The 12,415-nt window shown below is 35.6% G+C and overlaps 2 protein-coding genes across 2 annotated transcripts; both read left to right on the plus strand.

Moving 5' to 3' along the window:
• The first annotated feature begins 241 nt into the window (after positions 1 to 241).
• Positions 242 to 3,789, plus strand: LOC18609397 (U4/U6 small nuclear ribonucleoprotein Prp31 homolog). The gene is given in 9 exon segments (XM_007044486.3): positions 242 to 438; positions 576 to 641; positions 738 to 875; positions 1,073 to 1,965; positions 2,087 to 2,157; positions 2,497 to 2,599; positions 2,764 to 2,839; positions 3,496 to 3,558; positions 3,560 to 3,789. Coding segments are annotated over 9 exon segments (1,500 nt in total). The 5' UTR covers positions 242 to 435; the 3' UTR covers positions 3,647 to 3,789.
• Positions 3,790 to 5,498: 1,709 nt separating this feature from the next.
• LOC18609398 (aldehyde dehydrogenase family 2 member B4, mitochondrial-like) lies at positions 5,499 to 10,270 on the plus strand. The gene is made up of 11 exons (XM_007044489.3): positions 5,499 to 5,699; positions 6,643 to 6,777; positions 6,892 to 7,034; positions 7,111 to 7,264; positions 7,379 to 7,608; positions 7,975 to 8,064; positions 8,764 to 8,937; positions 9,024 to 9,161; positions 9,463 to 9,600; positions 9,697 to 9,758; positions 9,835 to 10,270. Exons 1-11 carry the CDS (start codon positions 5,621 to 5,623, stop codon positions 10,106 to 10,108), a joined length of 1,617 nt encoding a protein of 538 aa, XP_007044551.2. The 5' UTR covers positions 5,499 to 5,620; the 3' UTR covers positions 10,109 to 10,270.
• The last annotated feature ends 2,145 nt before the right edge of the window (positions 10,271 to 12,415 follow it).

A 12,415-nucleotide genomic window follows, 5' to 3' on the forward strand; every position in this document is an offset into this window, starting at 1 on the left:
TTTCAAGTTTGCTGGCATGAAATTCAAACTGGGTTATGGTAGGTCTTACAATGATAAAGAGAATCAAGCCTCATGGGGTTCGGCCCAAACACCATATTCTTGGGTTAAATCAACCCCACTGCCTGAGCCATAGACTAAAAGGAAACAAAGCCAAGCCCATATAAAGGCCCAGTCACTAACACAGTGCGACTGTATATAAACAAAAATCAGGTAAGGGAACCAAAAAAAAAAAAAAAAAACCAGTGGCAGAAGCCATGAAATTTCTACTAGAATTTGTTTTCGCTCTCCATTGCGCTTTCTAAAATTCCGCTTTGGCAGTTTTTTCTTCGATTAGGGTTTCATCTGAGTTCTTCAGGCTAATCGGAAAATTTCAAGTTCCAATAGTGGTCGTTTGGCCTGGGTTAAACCCTAGAAGACTCCTCGCAAAGCCTCGAGATGGTTAGTTTTCTTCTTTCTATAGCTTCCTTTTCTGCCTCTCAGTTTCTCTAAGTACTTTACTTATTTTTGTGGAATTTTCTGTTTTTTAATCAGATAATTGTTTTTCAATGTCTATACTTTTACTGGTTAATTTACAGGCAACTCTTGCTGATTCATTTCTTGCGGACCTTGATGAATTATCGGACAACGAAGCCGATGTTCTCGTAAGTTGGAATTATACTTCTCTTTTTCTTTGTGAATTTCAGCTTTTTTTAATTTTCTAATTAATGTTAATAGTGATGTTCATATCAATCTCTTAGGAGGAAGAAAATGATGATGTCACCAACATGGAAGAAGATGTTGATGGTGACCTGGCCGATATTGAAGCCCTTAACTACGATGAGCTGGACAGCGTTTCGAAATTGCAAAAAACTCAGAGATACATTGATATAATGCAGGTTGGTTTCAGGTCTTTACAATTGATTTTCCTTTCACCTTCGCTATTGATTTCTTATATTTAGCATGCTTGGTTGCCTTATATACTATTGTTATAGGGATAAGCTCTGATTTTGTGTGTAAAATGATTTACTGAATCTTCTTGTGCTTAAGTTTGCTTTGACTATTTCCATGCTTAGTTCCCTTTACCATAATGCAGAAAGTGGAAGATGCACTCGAGAAGGGTTCTGATATATCAAATCAGGGAATGGTATTGGAAGATGATCCTGAGTATCAGCTGATTGTGGACTGTAATTCACTATCGGTTGACATTGAGAATGAGATTGTTATTATCCATAATTTTATACGTGATAAGTACCGGTTGAAGTTTCCTGAGCTTGAATCACTTGTACATCATCCGATTGATTATGCTCGTGTAGTGAAAAAGATTGGCAATGAGATGGATTTAACCCTGGTTGATTTGGAAGGACTTTTGCCTTCGGCTATCATTATGGTTGTTTCAGTTACAGCATCGACTACTAGTGGCAAGCCACTTCCAGAAGATGTTCTTCAAAAAACTATTGATGCATGTGATCGTGCTCTTGCTTTAGACATGGCAAAGAAAAAGGTTCTTGATTTTGTAGAAAGTAGAATGGGATATATTGCACCAAATCTTTCTACTATTGTTGGGAGTGCTGTTGCTGCTAAACTTATGGGTACTGCTGGTGGTCTTTCAGCGTTAGCTAAGATGCCTGCTTGTAACGTTCAGCTGCTTGGTGCAAAGAAAAAGACCCTTGCAGGGTTTTCTACTGCAACGTCACAATTTCGTGTTGGTTATATTGAACAGACAGAGATTTTTCAATCTACACCCCCGGCTTTGAGAAGTCGTGCTTGCCGTCTCTTGGCTTCAAAAGCAACACTTGCGGCACGAATAGATTCTACTCGAGGGGATCCATCAGGGAATGCTGGAAGAACTCTGAAGGATGAGATCCATAAGAAAATTGAAAAGTGGCAAGAGCCACCTCCCGCAAAGCAGCCTAAACCCCTTCCTGTTCCTGATTCTGAACCTAAGAAAAAGAGAGGTGGCCGTCGCTTAAGGAAGATGAAGGAGAGGTAGTTTTGTTATTTATTTATTTACTTTAGCATGCTCATTCTTTTTTTTTTAATCTTGTTGTAGGCATTTGGTTGTGCATTTTGCATTTTGCTTGTCTGAGATTATATATATTGTTTTCAGGTATGCTATAACAGACATGAGGAAACTGGCAAACAGGATGCAATTTGGTGTACCTGAGGAGAGCTCCTTAGGTAAAATTTTGTTTTTTACATTTTCTGAAGATTAAAATTTTTAATATTATTTGTAGTTGTGATTGCTGAATTAAAATTTTTAATAGTATTTGTAGTTATGATTGCTGAAAGCTAGTTGTGGGTCTTCAATAGATGTGCAAGCTCTGATTATTTATATGCATGCTCACCTAATTTTTTACATTTTTTCTGTTTATCAAGTGTCTAATTCTGAATCATATCCATCAAGGAGTTAGTTTCTTGTTGCATTTTCTAGGAGGTGGATATGTTAGTAACTTGTTTGAGGATTCAATAATCTATTTCACACTAGTTTCTTACTGTTTAAGTACTTTTTGATATTAGGTGATGGACTCGGTGAAGGCTATGGAATGCTTGGTCAGGCTGGGAGTGGAAAACTGCGTGTATCAGTTGGTCAGAGCAAACTTGCGGCAAAAGTTGCTAAGAAGTAGGTTTTGCTGTTCTGTTTTCTCTTCTTGTTTTAAGACTGCAAGTTTGGAAGTCATTTGTTTTTTCCCTGATCATTTAGTTTCGCTGGGTAGTTTTGGTATTCATTTATCAAACTCAGCCTCGCACATTGTTCTCTTGGGTGATATTTTCTCTTTCCTTCAGGTTCAAGGAAAAGCATGGCGGAAGCAGTGGTGCTACCTCTGGACTGACTTCAAGTTTGGCATTCACACCTGTGCAGGTATTTAGCTTCTTCTAGTTAGACCATGAACTGACAGAGATGTCAGTATTCTGTTGCCTCTTTTTTTTTTACTGCACATTTGACATAGGAAAGGTTTGAGAAGTTTGCTTGCATGGCTTTTATTAGGTGCAAGAAAGGTTTAGTGTTTAGGGCTTAAAACAGGGGTTAAAGAGTTCAGGTTAAGGCTGTTTAAGTTGCTTGAAGCGGAGGTGAAATTACAGAGAAATCCAGATGGGACTAGTTCTTTAAGTCGGTGATTTTACTTTGTTGACTTCAATAATTGGAAACAGTTGTGGGGTTGTGGGAGACCTGCTGTTACAAGGGGAGGGTTTTGGTTAATTTGAAGCAGGTGGCATATGTTATATGTAGAATGTGTTGTATGTAATCAATTTTTGATGATTTATCTTTTAGCCTGAGCGATGTGTATGTAATTTACCTCACTAATTTGACTGCATCTTGAGATGTAACTCGGATGCTTTTAAAATATTGAACTTTAACTTTTGATGATGCTTTTCTCCATTTTCCTTGGAGAGTAAGAGAGGGTCGGCAAAAGTTAAGTTGAACTTCATTTTACATGAATCAAACATGCATTATTTCTTGTGTGTTTGTGTGTCTTGTGTGTGTGTGGCTTAATGATTGGTGTCTGTATGTCTTAGGGGATTGAGCTCACAAACCCTCAAGCTCATGCACATCAGCTTGGCAGTGGAACTCAAAGTACTTATTTCTCTGAGACTGGAACCTTTTCGAAGATCAAAAGGACATGAAGCATACTCCATAGAAGCTCTTGCTGACTGCACACATCATTAGATGGCATCGGTCTAAGGAAATCTGTGTAAATTGTGAAAGTATCACGATTCCTTGAGTTATAGTTTAGCTGATGTTTGATTATGCTGAAGTTACCCATTTGATAGAGTTTAATAGACTGCTATAAAGATGAATCTTTAGCTTAAGGTTTGATTAGCTGCTTCAGTGACATGGAATGTTTGTCCTGCATGAGAGCTGCTGTTCATTCTTTGGCAGTTAATTTTGAGAACACATATTGTAGCCAGGGGAGTAAGAGATAGATCGTGCTTTGCAGGTTTTTCTGGTTTGAGGTGGTTACTAACTGGGTTTTAAATTTGACTTTGTAGCCTATTGAAGTTGTATACTTAATTGTTTCGTTTTGCTGCTGAAGTTGCCATCTTAGACATATATGGCAGCGGAGGGCAATGAGACGGATACCATTGCTATTATTCTCCTTTTTTTTTTTTTTTTTTTTTTCTCTTTAGCTTCCATTATATCGGTTTATAAAGATGAGAATGTTGCAGTCGTAGATCCCTTTCTTTGTTTCATTTGTTTCTAGTCCCTTTTACTCATGACACCAATTTAGCCTTTGACATTATACATCAGTGTTAAATGAGAAATAATTAATATATGTTTATTTAAGTATATGATTAATCGATTATTGTTAGTTACTCATTGTCTACAATTGGGGTTTAAAAACAGTAGGGCTTACCTGTGTTTTATTTGTTCATACATCTGCGGGGCAATCACTTGTCAAGATTGTAAGAAATTGATTATTTTGGGTACATCATATGATATTGATTATCGTGAAGAATAGTGGCTTAGATGGAACTTCATCTTCTCTTTGATCAGGAGCTTCACAGCTGTCGTTTATGTTATTGGAAACATGTTTTAACATTGGTGATGCAGTTTTTAAATTTTGTCAACCGAATTATTTATATTTACGCAAATTGATAAATAAATTAATTATTAAATGAAAAGGTATCAATGTTTCTTTTAATTTTATTTATATAATTTAAAAGCTATGCTGTCAGTGTATATAACAAGATTAAGAGCACAGACGATTATCATCATGATGCCACAAACCGCGAAAAGTTGCTGTGAAACGACAAAGTCCTATATTTTTATGTTTGTCAAATAGATTAAATTACTAATGCCAGCTCGTGCTCCACATGCCAATCTCTCTTTCTATTACTTTTGTAGATATCGAGGATTACATCCCAATTTTTTTTAACTTTCCAAAGTCCCAATCCCCCACTTTTTTGCTACTACCACTCTGATTTGAGTCGGTTCCTTTTTACTTTGGCTAGGCTTTGTAGGTGGGCCCAAAAATCTATGGGCTTTTCGTTTATGGAAAATTTAAAATAGTACGTTACGTGTATATAGAATTTTTAAAGTGGCCGTCTGTAGATGTAGTTGACTATCCGATTAAGGATGGTTCTCCTCATTCCACGTCAGAAGAAGAAACAGAGTACCAACAACATCAACATATTCGCCGTTTCTAGTGGCGTCCCCATTGGTCCATCATTCGCCGACGCCATACCCTATCCAAAACTCCCAGAGTCCTGTTCACGCCGTTTTTGGTGTCCTTTAAACTTATCCGTAGTTGATAATTCCACGCACGCTCCCAAACTCAATAGAATCGTCAGAAATCTGAAAAGCGCCACTTTTGTGGGGATTTGACTTCTACTTCTCTTTTTTTTTTATTCTTCGTTTACACCTAAACCAGACCATCCTCAGCTTTGACTTCCACGTGGCACCATTCACCTGCACAACTAATTCTGAGAAATGTCACCCAACTGTCGCTTTACTGTCCCCACTCCCCCTACGTTCTTCCTCGGCCTCGGCCTACTTAAAGTGCCTTCTGGCATTGCAGGTTGCTCATGCGATTCGCCAGTAGCCAACCCCTCGTTATCGTCTATAAAAACGGAAAGAAAAAAAAAAATAGGACTAATCTCGTTTCTAATCTCTTGATTGTTAGTCGTTAGATAATCGAGCATGGCGGCGTCTATGAGCATTTCATCGTTGCTTTCTCGTTCCTTGGCTGCTGCTGCTTCTTCTACTCTGCGTTCTAAAGGTTTTTGTATTTGGATTTATTACTTTATTTTTCCGTCCATTTTTTTTCATTGTTTTCTATTGTCTTTTTTTTTTTTTAAAAAAAATTTATTCTAAAACACTGGAAAGTTGAACTCTGACTTTTACGAGATATGAATGTTAGCTACGATTGATCTGATCTTTTTTCGACTTTTGAGGTTCGGTGGAGAATTCTTTTTATTGTGTTTGTTTGGTTGCTCAGAAAATGTAATAATTAGAAAAAAAAGGAAAATCTTTTAATTTTTAAATTTTGCAACGCATTCTTCTATATATCTCTACAATGAAAAGTCTAAGGAACGTGAAACTGAACACTTACATGGAAACTTTCTCCGTAAAGTAAAAAAGAAAAAAGCTTTGATCGAAAGTTTCCTAAACTTTCATTCCCTTTCATTAGTTAAATTGTACCATTAGTACTGCAGATTTGAACAATAAGTTTTTAGCAACCTGATATGTCAAAAAGAATTTGATATAGTAGTGACGAAGTTGCATTTTTTGCATCTGCTTAAAGAGCTAAAATTTTTTTTTTATTGAGTTCTGATTTCTAAGACGCACAGTTAATTAATTTGTATGCATGGAGTACTTTCAAGATTCCAAATTTCTAAAGTCACACATCTTCTTTTTTATTTTCCTGCTAACTGAAATGAACACGTTACGGCAACTCAAGAGCGGGTACCCTTCCCAACCTAAAAGAAAGAAAGAATCCTGATGTAGTAATGTGGAAAACAAGTGCAACTATTACTACCCTGCTTTCCCTTTTCCTTTGGTCTTTCATGTTTTGCAATAAATTTATTGGTTAGTTCTTTTTATTTAAAAGTTTTAATTGCTGTGAGCTGAAAATTAAAATGGGTGTTGACTTGTTATTTTTAGTTCTTCCTCATTAATAAATTATTCTTAGTCAATTGTTGAAATATTATTTTTGTTTTCAGGTAGGATCTCTGAAGTGGGCAGAGTGGTTTCTAGATACGGCACTACTTGTGCTTCTGTGGAGAACCCAAATATTCCTGTCAAAGTGAACCACACTCAGCTTTTGATTAATGGGAACTTTGTTGATTCGGCATCAGGTGAGTTTTTTATTTATTATACATTGTTGTGGATGTAGCTGTGATTGTTTCATGTACGCATGTTACGATTGCTATTCTTCAGCTAATTGTTTACCAAACCTTGCAATACAACAGGGAAAACTTTTCCAACATATGATCCCAGGACAGGGGATGTGATTGCTTATGTTGCTGAAGGTGATACTGAAGATATAAATCGAGCAGTTTCTGCTGCTCGCAAGGCATTTGATGAAGGACCATGGCCAAAGATGACTGCTTATGTAATTCGTAGTTCTTACTTCTTCTGTCATATTAAATAATCTGCAACCCTGTTAAACTCTGTCTATTATCTTCCAGGAAAGATCAATGGTATTGTTCCGATTTGCTGATCTTATTGACAAGCATACAGAGGAACTTGCAATACTTGAGACTTGGGATAACGGAAAGACATATGAACAGGCTGCTAAGATTGAACTACCAATGATCTCACGTCTAATTCGGTACTATGCTGGTCAGTAAAGTCACTGAAAATCACACCCAACATTTTTGCTATCTCCGGTAGTTTGCTAGTATTTTGTTCGCTTTTATGCAATATCTTACGCACTGTATTTTTTGGGTTATTCAGGTTGGGCAGACAAGATTCACGGTCTTACAGTTCCAGCTGATAGTTCACACCATGTGCAAACCATACATGAACCTATTGGTGTTGCTGGTCAAATTATTCCATGGAATTTTCCTCTTCTCATGTTTGCTTGGAAGATTGGGCCTGCCTTAGCGTGTGGCAACACTATCGTTCTTAAGACAGCAGAGCAGACACCATTGTCTGCTCTTTATGCAGCCAAGCTAATTCACGAGGTAGTTTCTTAAGTATATAACCTTTATTTACTTCTTTATCACCACAAGGTTTAGTACCTCATTTTTTTTTTTTTTAGATTTTACCATCAGCACAACCTTAGGCCATGCTTCTGATTTTTAATTTTCTTAAATTTATATCTTAATTTAAATACTTTGATTTCAGATAAACAGTACTTAAAATTCAGTGTTTATTGGTGGTGAAATGTGCAAATATTGTTACATTATTAAGAATATAAATGCAGGTTTTTTAGTGCATGTGGTTGGATAACTTGACAGTTGAATTCCTCAAGTTATGCTTAAACAATTATTTATTTATTTATTCTTGATCTTTCATTCGGTCATTCTCACTGGGAATCATTTTCACAGGCCGGACTTCCTCCAGGTGTTCTAAATGTGGTTTCAGGTTTTGGTCCGACTGCTGGTGCTGCTCTTGCCAGTCATATGGAAGTGGATAAGGTACTTTACATCTTTAAAAGAACTAATCAGTCCTACATTAATTCATGTTTCCTGTCACGTAATCTTGAAGGATTATCAACTTTATCTTTTTTGGGTTCACATACTAATGTCTGCCATGATGGTTCTGAATTCCCTGTCTTTGCATGTATTTTTTTTTATCATGACAGTCATAACTAAGCCAATCTAAAATTAATAAAGCGTTGTGGTATATATATGACAAAATATTTTACCATGTTTTAGCTGATCAATAGCAAAAATATGCATTACAAATATCTATGAAGTTGGAGAAGGAAAGTTTTGTCAGTAAGCTGTTATCATCAACTCTCTTTTAATTTGGCACCTTTGGAGTTAAACCTCAAGTAACAGTTTTCCAGTTGTTGTTTTGTGTTCATGGTTCTTGAAAATCATTAGTTTATTGATTGAAGGAACTCAGTAACAAAGATTGCAATTAAGGCATGCTGAATTCCCCCCTCAACTGTCTCTTTCTGAAGAGTTGATTTGCCACTAATTACTACTGGACAAGTTGATCTCCTTAAAAGATTGGTACACTTGTGGAAATAAAACTATCAACCCTGTGCTAAAATTTCTATATTTTCTGTGTCTGTCAGATAGAATGGGAAGACATGTAACCCAAGTAATATATATTTCATTCCATGACTATTTTAGTGTACCACTGACATCAATGGTTACCATTTACAGCTTGCTTTCACTGGATCAACTCAAACTGGAAAAATTGTCCTTGAGTTGGCTGCAAAAAGCAATCTTAAGCCCGTAACATTGGAGCTCGGAGGAAAATCCCCTTTTATTGTATGCAAGGATGCTGATGTGGACGAGGCAGCTGAGCTGGCCCACTTTGCTCTGTTCTTTAATCAGGTATGTCTGAGTAAAGGCTCTTATAACACCAAACTCAGTTTTGATATCAAGATTTTTTATTGAGGGTAGTTATAAACCATTTGTAGGGACAATGTTGCTGTGCTGGCTCTCGTACATATGTACATGAGAGTGTGTATGATGAGTTTGTAGAGAAGGCAAAGGCACGCGCATTAAACCGTACTGTTGGTGATCCATTCAAGGCAGGAATTGAACAAGGTCCTCAGGTAAATTGACAACCATTTCTTCATGTAGCAGTTCTTATGTCAAGTGACTTTTGATATGGACACTTAAATAGCCTTCAATTTGTAAAGAAACCTCATCCAGAGTTTCTTTTTCTGCATGCGGTCTGTGAATGAGAATTTCCAGTTTACATTATCTAGAACAATGCTAAGCCGTACTTAAGCACCCTTATCTTGAATAGCCAAGAGGAGAATCAATCAAAATGCAGTGTTAATGTTTTGGATTTCTCTCTTGTATTCTTCCATGTTAGCTAAATAGACTGATATGGCTGCATACTTAAATCAGATTGATTCAGAACAATTTGAAAAGATCCTGAGGTACATAAGATCTGGTATTGAAAGTGGAGCAACTCTTGAAACCGGAGGTGAAAGGATTGGGAGCAAGGGCTACTATATTCAGCCCACCGTCTTCTCCAATGTAAAGGTATATTATTTACAACTTCAACTGGAACCAGATTACCAAGAATGCTATTGAAAGATGATACTGGAGATAACTGATAAAACTTTCACTTTTTATCAGGAAGACATGTTGATTGCACAGGATGAGATATTTGGTCCAGTTCAGTCCATCTTGAAATTCAAGTGAGCAATCACCCTTGCATCTATTTTATAAGGGAATTTCGGGTCAACTGATCTTATAATGATTCCTTAATTACAGGGACATCAATGAGGTTATTCGGAGGGCAAATAGTACGAGTTATGGACTGGCTGCCGGTGTGTTTACCAAGGACATAGACACTGCTAACACCGTGACCCGGGCATTGAAAGTGGGAACAGTTTGGATAAATTGCTATGATGTGTTTGATGCAGCTATTCCATTTGGTGGGTACAAGATGAGCGGACAGGGAAGAGAGAAGGGTATTCAGAGTCTTAGCAATTACTTGCAAGTGAAGGCCGTTGTCACTCCCTTGAAGAATCCAGCTTGGATGTAAATCCCTTAACGACTTTGGTCTTTCTTTCTTTCTACCTTAATAATTGAGCTGCTGATGATTCTATCCTAATTCATGCCGAAGAAGCAAAATTCTGTCATAAATTTCTATGCTGGTTGTAGAGAATTTAATGATTCAAAATAAATAATAATTTGTTTTGAGGCCTCCGTCTCCGATTATAGTCAAGCCAGCTGTGCCCAAGGACCTGACGTCGGACTTGCTTATTTGGTCTCATTGTAGCTGGAATCAACCTAATCTGAAAAATGTTCTTTTCTTTTTCTTTAAAATTTTGACACATTTTTTCAATTTGAGATACACATGCTATGTCACAGATCGGAACTTAAATTTAATTTCGTACGATTTTAAATTTTGAAAATAGATTTTAAAAAAGTTTACAAATCACGAGTCTATGTTTTCAAATTTTAATATTAAAAAATATATTCGATAAATGATAAAAGATTCATGTTTATATATATTCAAAATTTACCTATTCTTTTAATAACGCGATATTCATAAGAGTTTTTCTTCTGTTGTAGTGTATATTTTTGTGATAATTACATCAAAACCATCATAACTTCCTTGATGTTACAGTTCAGGCCTCTAGCCATTCTTTTTTTTCTTTTCAAGTACCGCTAGTCTAGCCTGTTACTCAAGATTGAATGCTTCACCACAAGGATAAGGTTGGGCAGCCCTTATGGCCCTATTTAACCCCACTTTATTGTGTCACTAATTGTTCATAATTCACCTGCATCTCATTTACTTATGTTTGGTAAGGGAAAAAATGAAAATAGATGGAAGGAAAAAGATGAAGAAAGAAAAAAATGAATAAGAGGAAATAAAGTTGTGTTTAATAGAAATTTTAGGCTTTATTTAAGTTTATTATAAAAGATAGATTTCAATTTATGAAACAAAATTAGGGTTCGGAAGCAGAAATCTACACACAAAAAAAAATTAACACCCTCACAATATTCATTCAAAAAATAGTACAAATTAATCATGCATTATTTTATTTTAAACTTTGATAAACATATTTGATTTAATTTCTTTAATTATTATTTTTATTGTTCTTTCTCTTTCTTTTTTTTTATTTTACTATTTTTTAAATATTAGAAATTTTTAAAAAAATTTCTGAACACTTTTGATGGAATTTAAGGAAAATTTCCTCACCTTGAGAGTACCCAAAATCTGGTCTTTTATGAAAAATGTTCTAATTTAATCCTTTATTTTTTATTGTTTCCTTTTATTCTTTTCTTTACCATCTATTTTGACGTAATATGTCACGTGAATAAGAAATTCTAATTAGAATTAAATTTGAGGATAGTTAATTTTTTATTAAGATTAATGGTTTGTTTGAGTATAAAATCGATGATTAAGGGATCGTTTGGGTATGATAACATATTAGGGACTTAGTTAAAAAATGACTTTAATTTAAGGCTTTTTTTTGCTATTTAAGCCTTTTGGTTAGAAAAGAAAAGGAGAATGGCTTGAGGATTGTTGACTGTGAAGGAAGTGTTTTTTTTTTTTTTATTGGGTTTTTCTTTATGAATTGTTTGTGACTCGGCTGGCCTGAGTCCTGAATTAAGGTCAGCAATGAGGGAGAGGTGGCTGTTGGTGCAACTTGCCTGCTTTTTTCGTCTTCTGGTTCAGCACTGGACCTGTTACTTTGGTTGGAGGAAGGGACTAGAAGATTCTCGTTTTCTTGTTCAACATTGAATCCACTCAAAGGGGCCAAATCACGTCTCTCATATTTGTTTCTGTAATTTTAATAACCTCTTTGAACTTCGTTGGCTCCAAGAAAACGTCCAAAGGGACCAATGGGATTCATGAAATTATGTTTTAACAAGGTCCAAAAACAAAAGAATGTACAATGAAAATTCAATTGGGTCCAAAAATCTTTGGATATGAGACTTGCCCTTGATAATGTGGCCCAAATCAAGAAGGCCTAAAGACAAAAATAGGTACGACAAATATAAAATAAAATTGGAAATGGAAAGATGATATACAATGAAAATACAAGAATTTAATTAGAAAAGGGGTGTGGATAATTAACTGTAATTGTAATAATAGTAATAAACACATTCCAACAAAATGGGGTCCCTACTGTTGTACTTGTAAGAAGTTTACAGGTCCACTTTTAATCAATTTGTTATGTGATCAATGTTGACATGACCAAATCTTAGAAGCTACATCTAAGTTGGATTCACATTCCTTTTATCTTTTTAATGCAACACATTGGAACTAGTATCACTTTCAACATTGTTTGTGAATTCCATCCTTTAAAAACCCATAAATCACAATTTTATTATTAAA

The sequence above is a fragment of the Theobroma cacao genome, chromosome 2, assembly GCF_053813885.1.
Source record: "Theobroma cacao isolate CCN51 chromosome 2, ASM5381388v1, whole genome shotgun sequence".
Taxonomy (NCBI): domain Eukaryota; kingdom Viridiplantae; phylum Streptophyta; class Magnoliopsida; order Malvales; family Malvaceae; genus Theobroma; species Theobroma cacao.

Coding starts and splice junctions, on each gene's coding strand:
- LOC18609398 (XM_007044489.3), top strand. CDS start 5,621: ATGGCGGCGTCTATGAGCATTTCATCGTTGCTTTCTCGTTCCTTGGCT. Junction 5,700..6,642: donor TTCTACTCTGCGTTCTAAAG/GTTTTTGTATTT, acceptor TTTTGTTTTCAG/GTAGGATCTCTGAAGTGGGC. Junction 9,601..9,696: donor CCGTCTTCTCCAATGTAAAG/GTATATTATTTA, acceptor ACTTTTTATCAG/GAAGACATGTTGATTGCACA.